This window comes from Biomphalaria glabrata, chromosome 16 (genome assembly GCF_947242115.1).
Source record: "Biomphalaria glabrata chromosome 16, xgBioGlab47.1, whole genome shotgun sequence".
Classification (NCBI taxonomy): domain Eukaryota; kingdom Metazoa; phylum Mollusca; class Gastropoda; family Planorbidae; genus Biomphalaria; species Biomphalaria glabrata.
Window position 1 is genome coordinate 4,678,160 of NC_074726.1, and position 22,520 is coordinate 4,700,679.

Below are 22,520 nucleotides of genomic sequence, written 5' to 3' on the forward strand. Positions count from 1 at the left end.
AACTATATTGTTTTTTTGTTTACTTTTAATAAACAAAATAAAAAAGGTTCAGAAGACCATGAAACTATATTTAATAGAACTATCACAATTTCAAACTTTCTAACAATTTTCTAAATCATTTTCTTTCAAATGTGTGAGAATGGATGGAAAAAAAAAAAAGATTTCATGCAGTGAATATCACACCCAGAACCTATTAGGCAAATCTCTTGACACACTCACCAATATTTAATTGCTACATAGTAAAACTTGTAGTAAAACTTATATATATAGATGTATCCTATTCCTACCTTACATGCAACTTAACATTGAAATGCTAGTTGTGTAACCCTATAGGAGATAAAAAAAAAAAAAGGGGAGAGGGAGCTTAAAACTTGCATTGTGATCCAAGTCTATTGTAAATCCCAAGATTTAGCCTATCTGTTCATGTTAATTAGTGATTAGGTTATGGTCATATATACAGAATATGAGTGGTGTTTCGCAAATATATTATAGATTTCAGACTTCTTGCTCTTTGTGCCCTTGTTAACGTTTTTCGACCACATGAGAATCTGTGTACCATGACCACCAAGGAGGAGCTTTTATAAATATATACCCTCCAGGCAAGACCTGATGCTTGGAAAGCCCAGTTCGTGGCTCATAGGCCGACAACATCTGTTTAAATAAGTAATCGTGTTTTGCTAGGTACCCAATGACTCCCGAGCTACTGTTTCGAATCTCCATTAATGATGAGATCCTGCTGCTGTAGAAGTTTCTTCTTAACTTCCATTTTTTGATGCTCGTTGCTGCGGTTCTGGTACGTTCTTTGACGCTGGCAGCTGAAGAAGTCGTACTCGATGGGAAAATAACCATTAGCGAACAGGAAGTTGGTAATGGCTGAGACAACGATCAAAGTTACAAAGCCGCAGATCATGCTAAAAGTTCTGTAGATACAAAAAAAGAAAGCTTACAAAATCAATTTAAAAACAGAAGATGAAACATCCAACTTTCGTTCCTTACCATGATGACTTGATATTTTGACTTTTCCTCCTATTAGCTTGCGAATTCTTCATTAGGTTCAGGAATCAAATTGGTGGACGGGTATTGTTAAAACGGCTGTCACGATTTTCCTAGAAATTTTACAAGTCTCCCATCAGATTACAAAGCGAAAATTTGTAGAATGGAATCCTGCTATAATCATTAACCGGAAAGGTCTTCATTTCTAACCAATTCATAGCAAAACATTTTCATTGTATTTCTTATGGCTTATAATCCCATTGTTTTCAATCCCAGGATTCAAAGATAACCTCATTAGATAACATCATTAGAAGTAGGAGTTTGATTAAACCAGGATGGCTGTCTGGTCTTGCGGAGTGCCATCTGTACTGCCGTCTCGAAGTTCCCAGTTCGAAACCTTCCCGCTCCCCTTCTGGACATTTTGGTTAACTGCCTCACCAGGATATAATAATCTTCAAACAAAAAATAAAGTAAAATGATCTGTTAAATCTAAGTTGGCCACATAAAGACACATTCCTCGTCCCATATGCTAGGACAAATTTGTACAAATACTCCTTCTTCCCTAGTGCTATTAGAGCATGGAATGGGTTGCCTGAGCTAGTCAGGAAAACCTGTGACTTGGCAGAATTTAAGTCATTGGTTAATATGCATGACTGAATGCATGACGCGTAGGACGTAATCATCTTCTTTTTTTTGAAGTAACGTCTGTATTATATAAGATAAGATAAGAGAGAAAGCATGTGTAATGTAACTTATTGATAGTATTACATCAGACCGTCAACATCACACACACATTTAGTCAAACGTAAATAAAGCGACAGGATTAATGCGCTTGATGTCATGATGAAAGCTGAATCTGATTGAAAACCAATTAATTCAACACACCTTTAGGCACAAAATGTGAAAGTGACCACTCACAGTCAAGAAACACTAATAATAAAAAGTATAGTACATAGAAAGTAACGTCCGTAATTTATAAGATAAGAATAAAAGTAATCATTGAGATTGACGAAATTAATCTTAATACAAAATAAACGCTAATAATAAAAAGTTTAACATAGAAAGTAACGTCTGTAATTTATAAGATAAGAATAAAAGTAATCATTGAGATTGACGAAATTAATCTTAATACAAAATAAACGCTAATAATAAAATGTATAACATAGAAAGTAACGTCTGTAATGTATAAGATAAGAAGAAAAGGGAATAATGCAGATGGACGAAATCTTAATACAAAATAACTTTCAAATCTTAAAAAATATTCTGTTGTAGCTTTATACAATGAAACAGAAGCTAAGACTATCGAGGAGGCAAAGAAAAAAAAAAGTACTGACCTGAACGGAAACAGCTGTGTTCCAGTTTCTTCCTCATACATTGGATACTTGATCACAGCTGGTATGCCTAACGTCGGGTCACCGCTTAAGATGCGTATAATGAGAGCTACGAAATAACTGGAGACCATCCCGTAAGTATTGGTCATGCTGACCCACAGGACACACACCAATTGTGGGAACAGTATGACATACATGAAATCACTAAAATGGAGACAAGGAGAAAAATACAAGAAGTCTTTCAATAATCGTGCAAATGTCGTCTGCTCTCTAAAGTATTCAACTTTGAAGTCACAACTTAATTAAAATGAACATATGGATATATCTTCACTCCACTCCACGGCTATATCGTCACTCCACTCCACGGCTATATCGTCACTCCACTTCACGACTATATCGTCACCCCACTTCACGGCTATATCGTCACCCCACTCCACGACTATATCGTCACCCCACTCCACGACTATATCGTCACTCCACTCCACGGCTATATCGTCACTCCACTCCAAGGCTATATCGTCACTCCACTCCACGGCTATATCGTCACTCCACTCCACGACTATATCGTCACTACACTCCACGGCTATATCGTCACTCCACTTCACGGCTATATCGTCACTACACTCCACGGCTATATCGTCACTCCACTTCACGGCTATATCGTCACTCCACTTCACGACTATATCGTCACTACACTCCACGGCTATATCGTCACTCCACTTCACGGCTATATCGTCACTACACTCCACGGCTATATCGTCACTCCACTCCAAGGCTATATCGTCACTCCACTCCACGGCTATATCGTCACTCCACTCCACGACTATATCGTCACTACACTCCACGGCTATATCGTCACTCCACTCCACGGCTATATCGTCACTCCACTTCACGACTATATCGTCACTCCACTTCACGACTATATCGTCACTCCACTCCACGGCTATATCGTCACTCCACTCCACGGCTATATCGTCACTCCACTCCACGGCTATATCGTCACTCCACTCCACGACTATATCGTCACTACACTCCACGGCTATATCGTCACTCCACTCCACGGCTATATCGTCACTCCACTCCACGGCTATATCGTCACTCCACTCCAAGGCTATATCGTCACTCCACTCCACGGCTATATCGTCACCCCACTCCACGGCTATATCGTCACTACACTCCAAGGCTATATCGTCACTCCACTCCACGGCTATATCGTCACTCCACTCCACGGCTATATCGTCACTCCACTCCACGGCTATATCGTCACTCCACTCCACGGCTATATCGTCACTCCACTCCACGGCTATATCGTCACTCCACTCCAAGGCTATATCGTCACTCCACTCCAAGGCTATATCGTCACTCCACTCCACGGCTATATCGTCACTACACTCCACGGCTATATCGTCACCCCACTCCACGGCTATATCGTCACTCCACTTCACGACTATATCGTCACTCCACTCCACGGCTATATCGTCACCCCACTCCACGGCTATATCGTCACTACACTCCACGGCTATATCGTCACCCCACTCCACGGCTATATCGTCACTCCACTTCACGACTATATCGTCACTCCACTCCACAACTATATCGTCACTCCACTCCAAGGCTATATCGTCACTCCACTCCAAGGCTATATCGTCACTCCACTCCACGGCTATATCGTCACCCCACTCCACGGCTATATCGTCACTCCACTCCACGGCTATATTGTCACTCCACTCCAAGGCTATATCGTCACTCCACTCCATGGCTATATCGTCACTCCACTCCACGGCTATATCGTCACTCCACTCCACGGCTATATCGTCACTCTACTCCACGGCTATATCGTCACCCCACTCCACGGCTATATCGTCACCCCACTCCACGGCTATATCGTCACTCCACTCCACGGCTATATCGTCACTCCACTCCACGGCTATATCGTCACTCCACTCCACGGCTGTATCGTCACTCCACTCCACGGCTATATCGTCACCCCACTCCACGGCTATATCGTCACTCCACTCCACGGCTATATCGTCACTCCACTCCACGGCTATATCGTCACTCTACTCCACGGCTATATCGTCACTCCACTCCACGGCTATATCGTCACTCTACTCCACGGCTATATCGTCACTCCACTCCACGGCTATATCGTCACTCCACTCCACGGCTATATCGTCACTCCACTCCACGGCTATATCGTCACTCCACTCCACGGCTATATCGTCACTACACTCCACGGCTATATCGTCACTCCACTCTACGGCTATATCGTCACTACACTCCACGGCTATATCGTCACTACACTCCACGGCTATATCGTCACTCCACTCCACGGCTATATCGTCACTACACTCCACGGCTATATCGTCACTCCACTCCACGGCTATATCGTCAGTACACTCCACGGCTATATCGTCACTCCACTCTACGGCTATATCGTCACTACACTCCACGGCTATATCGTCACTACACTCCACGGCTATATCGTCACTCCACTCCACGGCTATATCGTCACTCCACTCCATGGCTATATCGTCACTCCACTCCACGGCTATATCGTCACTCCACTCCACGGCTATATCGTCACTACACTCCACGGCTATATCGTCACTACACTCCACGGCTATATCGTCACTCCACTCCACGGCTATATCGTCACTCCACTCCACGGCTATATCGTCACTCCACTCCACGGCTATATCGTCACTACACTCCACGGCTATATCGTCACTACACTCCATGGCTATATCGTCACTCCACTCCACGGCTATATCGTCACTCCACTCCACGGCTATATCGTCACTACACTCCACGGCTATATCGTCACTACACTCTACGGCTATATCGTCACTACACTCCACGGCTATATCGTCACTCCACTCCACGGCTATATCGTCACTACACTCCACGGCTATATCGTCACTCCACTCCACGGCTATATCGTCACTCCACTCCACGGCTATATCTTCACTCCACTCTACGGCTATATCTTCACTCCACTCTACGGCTATATCGTCACTCCACTCCACAACTATATCGTCACTCCACTCCACGGCTATATCGTCACTCCACTCCACGGCTATATCGTCACTCCACTCCACGGCTATATCGTCACTCCACTCCACGGCTATATCGTCACTCCACTCTACGGCTATATCGTCACCCCACTCCACGGCTATATCGTCACTCCACTCCACGGCTATATCGTCACTCCACTCTACGGCTATATCGTCACTCCACTCTACGGCTATATCGTCACTCCACTCCACGGCTATATCGTCACCCCACTCCACGGCTATATCGTCACTCCACTCCACGGCTATATCGTCACCCCACTCCACGGCTATATCGTCACCCAACTCCACGGCTATATCGTCACTCCACTCCACGGCTATATCGTCACTTCACTCCACGGCTATATCGTCACTCCACTCCACGGCTATATCGTCACCCCACTCCACGGCTATATCGTCACCCAACTCCACGGCTATATCGTCACTCCACTCCACGGCTATATCGTCACTCCACTCCACGGCTATATCGTCACTCCACTCCACGGCTATATCGTCACTCCACTCCACGACTATATCGTCACTCCACTCCACGGCTATATCGTCACTCCACTCCACGGCTATATCGTCACTCCACTCCACGGCTATATCGTCACTCCACTCCACGGCTATATCGTCACTCCACTCCACGGCTATATCGTCACTCCACTCCACGACTATATCGTCACCCCACTCCACGGCTATATCGTCACTCCACTCCACGGCTATATCGTCACTCCACTCCATGGCTATATCGTCACTCCACTCCACGGCTATATCGTCACTCCACTCCACGGCTATATCGTCACTCCACTTCACGGCTATATCGTCACTCCACTTCACGGCTATATCGTCACTCCACTCCAAGGCTATATCGTCACTCCACTCCACGGCTATATCGTCACTCCACTCCACGGCTATATCGTCACTCCACTCCACGGCTATATCGTCACTCCACTCCACGGCTATATCGTCACTCCACTCCAAGGCTATATCGTCACTCCACTCCACGGCTATATCGTCACTCCACTCCACGGCTATATCGTCACTCCACTCCAAGGGTATATCGTCACTCCACTCCATGGCTATATCGTCACTCCACTCCACGGCTATATCGTCACTCCACTCCACGGCTATATCGTCACTCCACTTCACGGCTATATCGTCACTCCACTCCACGGCTATATCGTCACTCCACTTCACGGCTATATCGTCACTCCACTCCACGGCTATATCGTCACTCCACTCCACGGCTATATCGTCACTCCACTCCACGGCTATATCGTCACTCCACTCCACGGCTATATCGTCACTCCACTCTACGGCTATATCGTCACTCCACTCTACGGCTATATCGTCACCCCACTCCACGGCTATATCGTCACTACACTCCACGGCTATATCGTCACTCCACTTCACGGCTATATCGTCACTCCACTTCACGGCTATATCGTCACTCCACTTCACGACTATATCGTCACTACACTCCACGGCTATATCGTCACTCCACTCCACGGCTATATCGTCACCCCACTCCACGGCTATATCGTCACTCCACTCCACGACTATACTTATGTAAATATAAAATAAGATTGAGCTCGTATTCGTGTAGATACAATATGAAATAGTGCTCATCTTCACCAAGGAAGGAGAAACTTCACTGGTCAACATATAAGAGAAGACACAATTATGTAGTACATGGGAAATACAACGAAACAGAAGATGTTTAAAAATTAGATAGATATAGATAGATAGATAGATAGATAGATAGATAGATAGATAGATAGATAGATAGATAGATACAGATAGAGAGAAAGAGAGAGAGAGAGAGTGAGAATGGTAGGTGAGAAACAGTAACATTTTCTCACCTGGCCAGAACGACAAGCTCGTATATAGACGTGGCTTTAATGGCCAGCACTGTGCCTGCAGTGCCAAACAGAACGATGAAGATTCTCAAGACCCACATCAGTTCTCGGTCACTTGCCTGTAGAGGAAAAGTATCATACAGATGAAGATTTTTGGAGATTTTAAGCTAAATAGTAAAAGTAAACTATGTGAAGGAATCTAATAATTTAAAAAAAATAAAGTCCAAGGCAGTTGAAATAGCTAAGAAACTTGATTCTACAGTGCTGGGATGTGAAAACAAAAAATGATTATATGGCCATGTTTATCGGTGATTTTGTATTCTCTACACCGGATACACTAGTGATGAAAATCGCCCATACAGTGCACACTGGTAGTTGCTCTTACAACTTATAAAGCAACTTCGTAAAGTATAAATAAAACATCATTCTTCCTAACGGCACCGTCTCGCGATTTGTAAATCTGCTCATTCTTGGCGTAGGTTGATGATAATCCATGCGCCTTCCTCAAGGGACCGTTACACTAATGGCGAGTCTACACGGTTAGCTTGGTACAACATAGGAATATGGCGGAGGTTCCTGGTATACTCGGCTCTGGCCATGCATTCTAGCCCATGCGCCCGGAGTGTCAGATATATCGGAAATAGCAATGCTTTACATAGGCATTGACTCGGATCTCTTCCAGACAGAACGGTTGTTCAAACAAGTTTTTTTCCCTGTTAAATCAGTTGTTTTTTTTTCAAATCCAAAGCTCTCGAAGAGCCTTTGGCTCAGCTCTTAGACAATCAAACGGTTGATGAAGCAATTGACTTTTGCTACATCCCTACTCACGTTTTTCCTGAAGATATCTTTATAGACATTTTTTGTCATCACTGTGGCTATGGACAGAAAGCAGGAATCAGCAGACGACATCGATGCGGCAGAAATGGCGCCAAGGCCAATAATAGAAACAGGAAGTGGAACCAAGTAGCTGAGCGTCATGGGAAGAATGTGACTTCTGCGTTCTTCTGGGATAGGTAGTGGTCCTGTGTAGTCAGTGCTGTTCCAATCTAAGAAAAATGATTTGATAAAGAACATAAGATGGTAATACAAGTTACTAAAAACAAAGTAATCATACATGTTTAGTTTTCTCTCTGTCTGGTGTGTCTCTCTCTGTATCTTTCAATGTGTGTCTCTCTCTATCTCTCTCAATGTGTGTGTCTCTCTCTATCTCAATGTGTGTGTCTCTCTCTATCTCAATGTGTGTGTCTCTTTCTATCTCAATGTGTGTGTCTCTTTCTATCTCAATGTGTGTGTCTCTCTCTATCTCTCTCAATGTTTGTGTCTCTCTCTATCTCTCTCAATGTGTATGTCTCTCTCTCTCTCAATGTGTGTGTCTCTCTCTATCTCTCTCAATGTGTGTGTCTCTCTCTATCTCTCTCAATGTGTGTGTCTCTCTCTATCTCTCTCAATGTTTGTGTCTCTCTCTATCTCTCTCAATGTGTGTGTCTCTCTCTATCTCTCTCAATGTTTGTGTCTCTCTCTATCTCTCTCAATGTGTATGTCTCTCTCTCTCTCAATGTGTGTGTGTGTGTCTAATCTCTCTCAATGTGTGTGTCTCTCTATCTCTTTCAATGTGTGTGTGTGTCTCTCTATCTCTCTCAATGTGTGTGTCTCTCTCTATCTCTCTCAATGTTTGTGTCTCTCTCTATCTCTCTCAATGTGTATGTCTCTCTCTCTCTCAATGTGTGTGTGTGTGTCTAATCTCTCTCAATGTGTGTGTCTCTCTATCTCTTTCAATGTGTGTGTGTGTCTCTCTATCTCTCTCAATGTTTGTGTCTCTCTCTATCTCTCTCAATGTGTATGTCTCTCTCTCTCTCAATGTGTGTGTGTGTGTGTCTAATCTCTCTCAATGTGAGTGTCTCTCTCTATCTCTCTCAATGTGAGTGTCTCTCTCTATCTCTCTCAATGTGAGTGTCTCTCTCTATCTTTCTCAATGTGAGTGTCTCTATCTCTCTAAATGTGAGTGTCTCTATCTCTCTAAATGTGAGTGTCTCTATCTCTCTCAATGTGCGTGTCTCTATCTCTCTAAATGTGTGTGTCTCTCGATTTCTCAGTAGTCAGTGCTGTTCCAATCTTTAATGGAGCAAAACAAGAATCTATAAATATAGATCTGACCTGATCTAACAAAAAGAACCTTCAGTACAATACAATAAAGTTCTTCTAGGATTTTTGGATTATTATCTTTATGGAAACTAACAGGAAATGGCTTTATTTCATGAATTTGCGTGAGTATATAGTTCTGTGATTAATACATAACAATCTATATATATAGGTCTGTGAGTTGATCAATCGCGGATAAGAATTTGTTTCCGTTTTCCAGTCTAGATATAATATATATAGGTCTGTGGCTCTAGCATTTATAGCCTACTAGAAAAAAAGTGCTGAAAATTTAAAACAGCCTGGGTACATTAGTGGAAAAAGGAATAACAAAAAGTTGTGTCATACAAATCTATTTATATTTTCTTTTTAGATCGGAACGATAACGCTCCTTTGGTGGGGAAAAAAACTCAAAGTGAATGGTATTACATTGAAGCCTTGGCGCTTACCAGCGGCGGATCCAGCAAGTCCCAAAACAGCGGCTGGAAGAGTCAAAAGAAAACTGAATATTGCCGCCACTAACGTAGAGACGACAGCAACTCTGGTATTTTTGCACGCTAAAATTCTTTGGTAGAAGGGCTGCAATAGAATAACAACATCAATTAGCAAATGACAACTAATTAGTTTCAATCTCACTTGAAGATCAACAATACACAATTTCAATGCTAAGGGGTGTTTGTCTAGTCTTTAAAGTAGAATGTAAGGAGTAAGTATGTATGTTTGTAAAAATGTTTTACTTATTTCGAATGTTCCTTCAGAGTTGAAGATAATTACTTCCTAGTCCAAACCTCCCGCAGGACGACGGGGGATGAGAGCGGGCAGGGTTTGAACCCGGGACCATCGATAAATCCGAACGACAGTCCAGCGCGCAAACCGCACGACCAGGCAGCCATCCTATGTAGGCCTATGTACGTCCCGCATAGAAATCAAAACCGTTTGACCAATCTTGATAAAACTTGGCATAAATGTTGGTTAGATCATGGCGGGACAGTAATGTGTGTTTAATGTCCCTCCCTCAATCGGAGGACCCTAAAAATAACAAGGAACTCATAAACATAAAAATACTTTTAAAAAAATCTTATATTAAGTTTTATGGTATCAATTAGTTTGGATCAGCCTTGTATGCACGAATGACCTAGACATAATAAATCTGAGCGATTAGAAATATTTGTACAATTTATTGTTTGTTTACCTTTTAGTTTTCTCAATGCGCTATCACTTGTTGTCATATAATATTTCAGGAAAGGCTAACTATGGTTTCCACGAGCATGTAAAGATCGCAAAGAAACTTAATCTTACCTGGACAGTAGTTCCTCCCAGAACTAGGAGACAGTAAGTGTCCAAGTACACCCATTCAGTACCTGACTTGACCTCCCCAACCCATGTACTGGAGATGTTGTTTAGATTAACATTCTGGTCAGTCAAGGCAAAAGGACAAGCTACTACCTGGAAAATACTTATATGAAGTAAGTCAAGGATAGTAATATTATATATATATATATATATATTTACATGTTAAAATACAATTGTTGGAGAAATCAAATATTGACATTAAATTTTGGATCAAATTTTAAATTCATCAAAGTTACGTGATTCCATATAGGTCTCTTTTTTTTAGGTCATTTCCCCATCTCCCATCGTCACTCTTTCTCTCTCTTCCTTTTTTCTCTCTTCCTTTTTCTTCCTCTCTTTATTTACCACACTCTCTTTCCCTAGCTTTTTCCCTCTCTACCACTCTCATTTCTATCTCTACCTCCTTTTTTTCGTTCTCCTCACTTAACTCTCTCTCTCTCTCTCTCTCTCTCTCTCTCTCTTAACCTTTTTACCTCTATCTTAGTTCGTCATTCTCCACATCTCTCTTTTTTTCTCTCTTGCTCTCTCTATTCCTTACTCTTTTCTATGTCTCTTCCCCTTCCGTCATTCTTTTATATCCCGAGATCAGTCTCGTAGTCAGTAGTCATCTGATTAGTCTCATAGTCAGTAGTCATCTGATTAGTCTCGTAGTCAGTAGTCATCTGATTAGTCTCATAGTCAGTAGTCATCTGATTAGTCTCATAGTCAGTAGTCATCTGATTAGTCTCATAGTCAGTAGTCATCTGATTAGTCTCGTAGTCAGTAGTCATCTGATTAGTCTCGTAGTCAGTAGTCATCTGATTAGTCTCATAGTCAGTAGTCATCTGATTAGTCTCATAGTCAGTAGTCCTCTGATTAGTCTCATAGTCAGTAGTCATCTGATTAGTCTCGTAGTCAGTCGTCATCTGATTAAAACTCAATACAAAAATAGATGTGTAGATTACCAATCCTACAGCCACCAGTATCAGCTGAATGACATCTGTATACGCCACTGCATATAGTCCGCCCAAAATAGTGTAGACCACAGCGACAAGGGCGGAGACAATAATGGACAAGGTGGAGTCGATGTCAACTATAATAGCGACAGTGGCCCCTGGTAGATTAAAATAATTGCACATTTGTAACGATGTAAAAAAAATTGTTCATGAACTAAATTTTACCGTTACAGATGTAAACCACGTAACTGTTTTAAATATTTTTAAATTAACTATTGGGATGTTACAAATAATAACTGATGTTTCTCATATAAGTATTTCAAACTTCGTACATGAAACTATTTGTAATGTTGCTCATGCAATTATTAATGATATTGTTCTTGTACTTTACAGATATTCATATTTCAAGCACCTATACTTTTCCCTTAAAAAATTAAATTCCTCGCATCAATACCTAAACATATTTAAATATACCGAAAAGTATGTTACATTAAGTCTCTATATATTAGTCATATATAAGTCAAGTTCCCCTTTCAGACCTTACAATCTCTAGGGCAAATGATGTAAAGGTCATCTGTTTCTGTAGCCCACGGTTAACGAGGGTGTCATGTGGCCAGCACAACGACCAACCGGCTAAACTTTTCCCCAGCTAATGTCAGCTGGGTGGACTCAGATGTATCTTAAAGAACCTGAAATTCAAAATGCCAGTCTTCATCAAGATTTGAACCAAAGAACCCCTGTTCGGAAGCCAAGCGCTTTTTCACTGAGCCTCGCTAAATATTATTACTTTTTCATAAATCAAATCTGTGTCTATCAGCTAAATGAATGAATTACTCGATTCAAGTAACATATTCCTTCCTCATTAGAAAAAAAAACGTTTTTGTTAGTTCTACAGTGAAATGAGGAGATATTTTCATTTTTTTTTCTGTCTTCAATTATCTATTCTGGGTGATTTCTAGGTTGCTTTGTTAGTTTTTTTTTGGTAATTCGTTATACATCAACATTATCAACAGTTCAACACTCACCAAGGGAAGCCAACATAGTGGCTGACCACAGGACATCTCCAAACAGATGAGGAATGATCAGCAGGGATCCCATCTTACGTCCATACTTGTACTGAAAGGGATCGAACATGGTCACGTAATTCTCTCGCCTCAGCTTGGGAGCGAAGATGAACCCACCTTGGAACAGACAAAAAATAGAGCAGTGAGATTCATAACAAACGAATATTCACATTTGACTAGAGTAACACCTTTAGTAAAATCACAAAATTTAAAAAGCCTTCAGGAAAAAAGACTCAAAAGTAAAGTAGCAATTATACATAAAACACTGATATATAAAAATATAAAAAAACAAAATCTAAAAAATAATCAGAAAGACACAAAGATAAAGGCATATTACTCGTTCCATATGCTAGAACAAATTTGTACAAATACTCCTTCTTCCCTAGAGCATGGAATGGGTTGCCTGAGCTAGCCAGGAAAACCAGTGACTTGGCGTTGGTCAACATGCATGATAGATCATTGCATGACGCGCAAGACGTAATCATTTCCTTTTTATTTTAAGTAACGTCTGTATTATATAAGATAAGATAAGAATACAAACAAAAGGTAAGTGGATTTGCTTGCGAAAATAAAGTTACTGCGAACGGCGGTCTGAAAGTTTTTCGATCTAACAATTAAATCTGTAGTCAAATTTATTTTATTTCTCTGCATAAATTTCTTCTTAATCGACGCTATTGGCGGTCTGAAAGATTTTCAATCTAACAATTAAAACTGTAGTCAAATACATTTTCTTTTCTCTGCATAAACTTCTAAATCTATGCACTTCTGTCAGTGATTCTTCCATCTCTCCTACAACCTTCAACCTGTCCAAATGATTGGCCGATAGAGGCATGTAGTGTCTTTCCTGAACTAAATACTACACTCTGAGGACAAACGTTCTTCTTTCAACTCTGATAATGATGCCATGACCTCTATAAGTAAGCAATTTGTTTTATGGAGAAAGACGTTAAATACTATTTAGTTAATAGGACATCTGTTTGAGTTGGTTGTAAAGCTTAGAGCAGCGGTTCTCAACCTTTTAAGCTCGGCGACCCCTTTTTACAATCCCCCACTCTGCCGCGACGACCCCCCCCCCCCCCACATACACAAATTCAGAATTGTAGGATAGACAATAACAATCCATATTTTCGATGGACTTAGACGACCCCTGGCAAATGGTCAATCGACCCCCAAAAGGGTCGCGACCCACAGGTTGAGAACCCCTGGCTTAGAGCTTCACCGGTAGAAATACATAGTTCTGCACGCTTCCTTGTCAAGTCGGAGACATTTCATCGTATTCTTTTTAGTTTTATGCTTTTATTATCTAAAACGAGGTAATCCTATCAACGGAATGTAGATGCTGTAGAACAGTGAGGCTCAACGTAATTCGACCCTCGGGCCATTTTAACTTTCGACACGCGTGCAGCGGGCCACATCAGCGAAAAGGTACACAACAATGAAATCAAAATTCACCTGAAACTATTTGAAACTATTGAATCTAGTACTTACATTAATTAATGGGATTTTTAAAGTCTATCATTTTTTAAGCGTCTAAAAATGGCTACATTTCTGTACTTTTTTTAAGCAACATTGTAGCTACTTTTACCACCAACTTATTTTCTTGTCTCTTTTTGCTAAATATTCCCATCGACCCTCAAATCTCTTGGCGTAGTATAACCAATCTTTTAGACGCGGCTCCAATGCCATTGTATATGTTATTGTTTTTGAAACAGTCAAACTTTCTTTACAAATATATAAATGGATGTTCCACAAAATAGATCCATTCACTTTTCCTGGTAGATTCTACATTCAGAGCTACATCTCATAAACTCATAAACGCACACTCATTAAAGGTCATGGTACCATTCCATCACAGAAAAAGTGAGGGCCCTAACGAAGAAAAAGATACATTTTCAACTTTTTTAAAAGGGGGGAGGATTTTCTACTTTTTGTGCCGACGTTTCGGCGGGCCGGATGAAACCACGTCGCGGGCCGTACTTTGGGCATCACTGCTGTAGAAGAATCCTAGGTATTAACTATTAAGACCACATCACAGAGTCACTATGGCAATTGAGCACCTCGGCGACCCGCTGACCACTGTAAAAAAAAAAACCAAATGAGTATTTCATGGCCATATCACTAGGTCCTCACGGCTCGCAAAGACTTTCCTTCAAGTAACAGTACCAGGAAAAAGAAGAAGAGGCAGAGAGAACAGAAGAGAGATTCTCCCTAACCCAAAATACAGAGAAGAATGGGTAAGACAGTCGACAGATCATGTGTGGTTCCTCAACGGTTCTACAGACTAAGGGATATGTGAAGGTGACCTAAAAAGTAAGAAACCAATCTTACTTACTTACTTACTTATGAAAAATCCGAAACAGTATCCAAGAGGCGCCTGGGTCTGTAGCAGACCGTGCCAGGCAGCGAACTCCGCCGTCCCGTTGATGAATCCTCCACAGATCATGGTGGCTGAATAGGAGAAATGATTATAGTTTTTAACGGTAACATCTATTTAAATTTTACTTAGATTTTTTTTTGAATTTTTAAGATTTCAATGTAAAAATATGTGTCACTTTGATAAATCTCTGACGTGTGTGTGGTTGACGTGTGTGTGGTTGACGTGTGTGTGGTTGACGTGAGTGTGGTTGACGTGCGAGTGGTTGACGTGAGTGTGGTTGACGTGTGTGTGGTTGACGTGTGTGTTGTTGACGTGTGTGTGGTTGACATGTGTGTGGTTGACATGTGTGTGGTTGACGTGTGTGTGGTTGACGTGAGTGTGGTTGACGTGTGTGTGGAACGCCATTATATAGGTTATCCACAGATTAAGGATGTATCCACTAAATTTGAATCATGTCATTATATGTGAGTTACATTCCTTATTCTTATGATTTATTATTTCAACTTTTAATTTGAGATTTATGCTTCATATTATAGTTTTTGATTTTTTGAGACGATTTCTGTAATGTAATGGGGTGAACTTTATAAAGTATTGCTTTCAAGAAGATGTTTACATTTATAAGAGACCACTGACCTGTGAGTGTGAAAAAGGCCACACCAAATCCTAAACTTCTGTTGGCTATCATCACCTCCTCACTGTTCTGACTTTTGTGAGTCTTCTTGGCAGTGACCACTCCGATGACCAGGACGAGGACGTACATAAGTATTACGGCCACCAGGCAGGGCACGTTGATCGCCATGATGGTGTTTACTTATTTAACACTCAGCCGCGAATCTCGCTTTCTAGAAAACTCTTTGTCTAGTCACTGAATAGTGTCTGTAGAATCTCTGTGGACTCGTCTTTGTCTACACTCTCTGTAAATAAATAAATAAATTATGGCTTTTATATAGCGCTACTTTTATGCTTATAGCATGCTCAGAGCGCTTTGGTCTAATCTCAGTTGGAGGGGGGTATCTGAGAAAAGGTTTTTCCGTGCTGCCTTTAGGCGCTCAGTAAACACAACTCTGCCCGAGTCGGGTGTCGAACCTCGAGACCCCTTCATAGGTAGCCAAGCCAAGCTAAGTTCAAGCGCACTTAGAATCTCGACCACGCTTCTGTATACTGTCTGTAGAATCTCTGTAGACTCTCACTTTTGGCTACTCTATGTATACTGTCTAGATTCTATGTAGACTCTGTCTAGACTCTCTGTAGTTCTAATGACATCTGAATATAAATAGGTCGCCGTGCTTAAACATCTAGTATTGCTAAGATAACGCATGCAAATGTAGCAGTAATCATGACATGTAACAATAATAGCAGCATCAAGGTACTAAGGCTATTGAGAAAAGAAGGTGAAGAAAATATGCCAAAACTAGATACGTTACGAGGAGCACTTGAAACATCGATTAGCAGTGGAACATCTAGTTTGACTATCTAGCTCTCCAAAAAAATTATGCGCACCTCCCAGAACCGGGCCACATCCATGTGTTTAAACATCTATTATTGCTAAGATAACGCATGCAAATGTAGCTGTAAACATAACGTAACAAAAATAGCAGCATCAAGCCCCTACAAACATTTCTTTTTTTATGGTCAACACATGTCGGAACCTTCATATCTTAGTTTTGCTAGTATTATATGTTAAATGTCTAGTTCATTTTAAAGCCTCTTACTCTATTTGTTTCATTAGTTTTATTACACTCACTTCGAAGCTATGCGTATGTATGTAAACTTTCTTGTTATATTCAATTTAAATTTGGATCTATGTCTGTACAAGAAGCCCAGGGCTCCTATATAAGAATAGTGTTGCCTAACCTAAGGCCCGTGAGCCTTATTACAACCCGTAAAGGTTCTCGAGAAGAGGATCCTAGCAATAGAACTAAGATGCTAGAGAAGGATCCTAGGTGTCACTTACAACGACTGCATCAGAAATGAAGAGATTAGAAATAGGATTTATACAGCTATTGGACCCCACGATGACCTGCTAACCACTGTCAAAAAACGTAATTCAAACTCTCTGGCTACATTGCGAGGTCCTAAGGGCTCACAAAGACCTTCCTTCAGGAAACAGTACCAGGAAAAAGAAGAAGAGGAAGAATGAAATTCTATCCAAGGCGAAGGAGAGATAGGAATGGAGAAAGATAGTCAACAGATCTTGTGTGGTGCACCAACGGTTCAACAGACTAATGGTGAAGCGACTCTATTCCCTCATCCAAATTTTTGAACACATTACATAATTTAACTTAGTTAGACGAAAGGCCCAGGAGATTTAGATATTTTGAACAAATTGCATAATTTTATTATTTCGATTTTTATTATTTACTTTTTGTTACTTCAAATTAGGGCCTCCAGTTACCTAAGGCCGGCCCTGACGGATTTATTTGGACTCAACGAAATTAAGTGACACGGCCCGTGACACGTGTGTCGGAAATGTATGTGGCCCACGGGCCTGTCAAGGTTGGGCAAGAAACCTCTTAGGCCAAGACATACATACATACATACATATATATATAAATAGCCCATACCTGATTCTTTCATTTACTGACTAGTATATCCCTAATTCTCCCACTTGCTGCTATGAAAATTGAATAAGTTACTACTTTCCGTGTGCCTATAATAACCAAGCACCTTTCACGATACAAACCTCAGAGGATTTTGTATTCGCGATTTCGATTCAACTCTTATTTTTTAATCCGACATTTTAAACAAGGCTACAAAGACAGTTTTTGTGGAGACACAAACTCAAAATTGGCCCTCGAAGTGGTCCACCCAGGCAGGTAAAAAAGGTTTCAATATTTTCAGAAAGAACTTCAGAATGAAATTATATCAAAGACAAATGACAGAGAAGAATGGAAGAAGAAGGTTGATGGATCTTGTTTGGTGCCCCAGCGGTCCACAGACCAAAGGATAAGTGAAAGTTAATGTGAAGTTAGATGTGAACCTGGCCTAACTTATGTCTTATAATGAATGTATAATTGCTCTAATTCTTTTGTAAAGGGATAATCACTTATTCCTCAAGAAAATAAAACATTTCCGTAAAAAAAAATCCATAAAAAAAATCCTTTAGTTCAGTGTTCTATTAGCCGAGCACAACGATGCAGTTTACGCGATTATATGAAAAACTACTTATTAATTGTTGTTTTAAATTATGTCCAACTTATATGCATACTAAATAGACTTTTTCTCTTTAAAAAAAAAGTTAATTTTTGTATAAATGTAGTTAGTTAGTATAACAGAACTTACATATCTTAGCAATACAAATGTAAAAAAAAATAATATTTTTTTTATTTTTTTTTTTTTGAAAAAAAACAAAAAACAACTAAAACCGTTTGCATAAATGTGTTGAAGGTACAACGCAGTTGTAGGAAGGAGCTTCCCGTGTTTGTTACTATTAATAGTTAATAGTTGCAAAAGTGGTGTATTTTTATGAAAAAAAAATGCTTGCATAAGTGATTTTAAACATTTGATTTTTCGCTTTCAGAAAAGAAAAAAGTAGCCTTAGCATCAGAACTTTGAATGGTCTAAAATATTATGATGTCGGATTTTCACTATCGTTTTTAGTTTACGAGATCTACACAAAACGAATAGCGTCTTTTCCCCTTTCGGGGGCCGCTAAAAATTTACTAGATTATACTTCTTATACTTCAGATGACTTTTTGTGCAAGTGTTTTGAGCGGCTACGTGGGGGGGGGGGGAGAGGGGGAGGGAGAATATTAGTATTAAATTTACTGGTCAGCTTCTTTCTTGATAAAAAAACAAACAAAGATTTAGCCCTAAATATAAAAATAAGCACAACAATATAATTGAATGTTTTTAGTTGCTCTTTTATCTTTGTTTTTATATAATTTAGAAATATCTTGTTTTTAAAAGAACAGCAACGAAATAGAGGTTTGAAAATTTCCCAAAACTTAAAGAGAAAATGGTGAAAAAACAAATGATATTTCTTCTCCATATTACACAGTCTGAAGGTAATAGCAAACCACATTCTACATTTTACTTATTTATGTCTGTAGAGTAGACTGAAGAGTTCAAAAGAAGTCCGCATCAGCTTGAAGATAATAGTATATAGTGTGTGAGGTTTAAAAAATCTATTTAAGCATTGAATAAGTTGCCTATAACAAACAGACTTACAGTCTCTTGTAAGAAAGTTCCCTTTTCAGATCATAGACTCGATCTATAATGATCGTCTGTTTCTGTGGCCTACGGTTAACGAGGATGTCATGCGGCCAGCATAACAAACAACCTTTACTTTCCCCAGCTAATGTCAGATACTCAATACAGCTGTGTTGACTCAGCGGCGCCGTAAAGATCAAGACATCAAAAAAAATCTTCAGTCGGATTCGAACTCGGGACCTTCCGGTTCGGAAGCCAAGCGCTTTACCACTCAGCCGCCTCGCATTACGGTTTCAAGAAAATTAGGAAAATATGCCTGTTTTGTTTGTAAAATATTTAACATGTTTCGGATGTTCCTTCAGAGGTGAAAATAATCTACACCTTAGCGCAAACCTCCAGCAAGACGAGGGGAAGGGCAGGGTATGAACTCAGGACGGTCGAGACGACCAAACGACAGCGCAAACCCCACGACCAGTCCACCATCCTTACATAATTTTAATGTAATTATCTCCTTGACTGAAAGGAATTATAAAACTCTATACGACAATCTCGTAAAACTATTTTTAGGGATTAAGAAATGATACATTCACCTTTTAATCCATAGGATTAATCCATAGGATGGCTGTTGAACCAATGAGACTTTACAGTGTTTATGATAGCAAAGACTAGATCAACACCATTTAAGACAATGATCATGTTCTTAAATCTACACCTACACAGTTAGACACAGACTCATGATTTCTTTAATTGATTAAATATCTTCACGGTCATAATGAAGCTTTATCGCGAGTAGTGCGGGCGGAGAAAAAAAAACTAGGTTACGTGACGTGAACAGCAGCGAAATGATTAAAAACTATTAAAAGAAGCACGTTATATTAAGGGTCCTATTCAACTTTCATTTTCGCAATGAGTTCTGTAATATGCGTCTTACTTTCCGAAATTTTTAAAAATATTTATTATCAGCTTCCTCCGTCTGTCTGTCTTTCTGGTACACATTTTTACCTTCCTTCTCTATTCCTTTCTGTCTTTCGACTTGGACACAATCTCCCTGGACTGTCAATTCCTTGCTGTTGCTTTCTCTGTCTATTTCTTCTTCATTTTCGTTGTACTGTTCCCTGAAGGAAGGTCTTTGCGTGCCATGCGGACATTGAAATATGGCCCTATAATTTCAGTTTGCATTATTTGATAGTAGTTAGCAGGCCACCGTGTGGTCCAATCACTGTACTAATCCTGTTTCTAAAGTCTTTGTTTGTGATAAGGTCTTTGTATGGGATACCTAGGATCTTTCTGTAGCATCTTAATTCCATTGCTAGGATCATCCTCTCTAGTTCTGCAGTCAGCGTCAAAGATTCTCCAGCTATTTCTGATTTTTGGTTCTTAAGCTAAGAGCAACATTTTGGGTCCTCTCTAATTCAATCTAGTATTTTACTTTTTTTTTTTTTTTTGCAATAACTGCTCTAGCCACGACTATCATTTTGGAAGTAAGCTCTTGTACCTGATATGCATTTTCTCCTTTGAGATCTATGTGCAAACCTGAGAATGGAAATCGGCCACCAGCTAATAGTGAAGCCAGGAGTAAATTCTTCTAGAGTTTTAATCATAATAGAGTAATTGTAAAGTGAATGTTGAATGGTGTAGCGTTGCAGACTGCGAATGTCGTGTAATGCTGGGTTCGTGCTTCCTGAAGTACTCTTGACACGTGACAAGACAAATACTATAAACTGACCTAAGTCCGTTTCAGCAGACAAATATGAAGTTTATTGTACAACACAATAATAATAATACTGCACTCCTTGTTAGTGCTACAAGTCAAGAAACAATAAACAATCCTATCCGCATAACAGCGGTATCAAATGTATCCAATATATGTTAGAGTCTCTAGATTACAAATCACGTCCGCATCCCAGCGGGTAACAATAAGAATAATTACTACTAGGTACACTGGAACTCCAACTATAGATATCCATTGAAATATAAATAATACTTTAATATTCAATAAGCACATAATGAAATCAATTCTCAAATATTATTAATCAACAATCACCAGTCCATCGACTTTCATGTCATATTCATATATATACACCAGTCCAGGAAGCAACGTCCAACCTTCCTGGACCGGGAGCAAAACCTTACTGACTTGACTTGACTGAACTCAAAGTCAACTTCATTCATTCTACTTCCTGTTTTCTACATCAGGAATTCCACGTGTCTTTTAAACTCTTAACATGACGTGAACATTAAATCATGCAATGTCAACTAAGACTGTGACAGTAATAAATGTAAGGGAGGCAACCCAACGAGATAGGATATTCATTTACAGTACATCACAAACACTTATAGAATCACAGCCCGCATTTAGCACAGCTCGTTTTTAGATCCTAGACTTGGACGCAATTTATCTCTCTAATGTCAACATTCCTTTAAAGTCTAGTCTAGAACATTGCGCACCTTCTGTACTAGCTTGGATGGCCGTGTGCAGAGGACGGGTAATAACAATAAGTTCTATGACAATATAAAACAAAACCGACGAGAGAATGCATTTTGGCAGCACTCCTATGCATATTTATATTAGTTTATCTAAAATTTGGTTTTCGATACATATGCCGTGCGCATCTAGAGTTGCTTCTTGTGTAATATTTAGTTTTATGCACCATAATGGTTTGTGCGCTAGTTCCTAAGGACGCGCTATGTTGATGTCATTGCTTCTGATGTACTGATGGTGGATCTTTCTTTTGTATTTTCTTCCCCAGTATTGGGTAAGTTAGTTTATTTTGTTTTATTCTTCGCGTTGTAGTTTTGAAGTCATTATTAATAGAATATTGTAAATGGCGGTCTCAAGGAACGTGTATTTTTCTTGTTTAGGGACGCAGGCTTGGGACTCTGTTGTAGCCGAGCCTGAGTAACAGTGATTTGTTTTGGTATGGTCCGTGCTTCCATGGCATGGGGTTGTGGGCTTCGCGAGCCCTGATCGAATTGTGGCACTGAGCTTAAGGTGTGTTATATCTCATTTGAATGATATGTTTAACTTGAAGTTGCCTTTGTAAATGCTACTAATATTTATTCGTCATGTATGCCTCATCATATCATTACTCCATTAAACCTTTTGTTTTGTTATATACAATCTCGTTATTCACTAGTATACGTTACTAGTTGCATTAGTCGTTCTTTTGGTAATTATTTCATAACTTGGTTACTAGACTGTTAGGGGTGTCCAGGCAGACGAGCCACGACTAAAGTAGAACCCCGACAGAAGGTTAATAATCA

The 22,520-nt window shown here is 40.2% G+C and overlaps 1 protein-coding gene across 5 annotated transcripts; it reads right to left on the bottom strand.

The window, feature by feature from the left end:
• Nucleotides 1-47: 47 nt before the first annotated feature.
• On the bottom strand, nucleotides 48-21,411 carry LOC106078693 (high-affinity choline transporter 1-like). 5 transcript variants are annotated; one of them, XM_056013811.1, is made up of 11 exons: nucleotides 21,301-21,411; nucleotides 15,738-16,018; nucleotides 15,068-15,175; nucleotides 12,689-12,844; nucleotides 11,673-11,821; nucleotides 10,675-10,821; nucleotides 9,825-9,954; nucleotides 8,068-8,285; nucleotides 7,243-7,358; nucleotides 2,328-2,528; nucleotides 48-920 (listed from the first exon to the last, which is right to left on the bottom strand). In XM_056013811.1, the coding sequence occupies exons 2-11, from the start codon at nucleotides 15,901-15,903 to the stop codon at nucleotides 701-703; spliced, it is 1,611 nt and encodes a 536-aa protein (XP_055869786.1). In that variant the 5' UTR covers nucleotides 15,904-16,018; nucleotides 21,301-21,411; the 3' UTR covers nucleotides 48-700. The 5 variants fall into 5 exon arrangements, with proteins under 5 accessions (XP_055869786.1, XP_055869789.1, XP_055869787.1 ...); XM_056013814.1 differs by lacking the exon at nucleotides 21,301-21,411 and adding an exon at nucleotides 20,983-21,005; XM_056013812.1 differs by lacking the exon at nucleotides 21,301-21,411 and adding an exon at nucleotides 20,259-20,886.
• Nucleotides 21,412-22,520: the final 1,109 nt, after the last annotated feature.

Coding starts and splice junctions, on each gene's coding strand:
- LOC106078693 (XM_056013811.1), bottom strand. CDS start 15,903: ATGGCGATCAACGTGCCCTGCCTGGTGGCCGTAATACTTATGTACGTC. Junction 7,359..8,067: donor AAGATATCTTCAGGAAAAAC/GTGAGTAGGGAT, acceptor TTTCCTCTACAG/GCAAGTGACCGAGAACTGAT. Junction 2,529..7,242: donor GAGCTTGTCGTTCTGGCCAG/GTGAGAAAATGT, acceptor TCTCCATTTTAG/TGATTTCATGTATGTCATAC.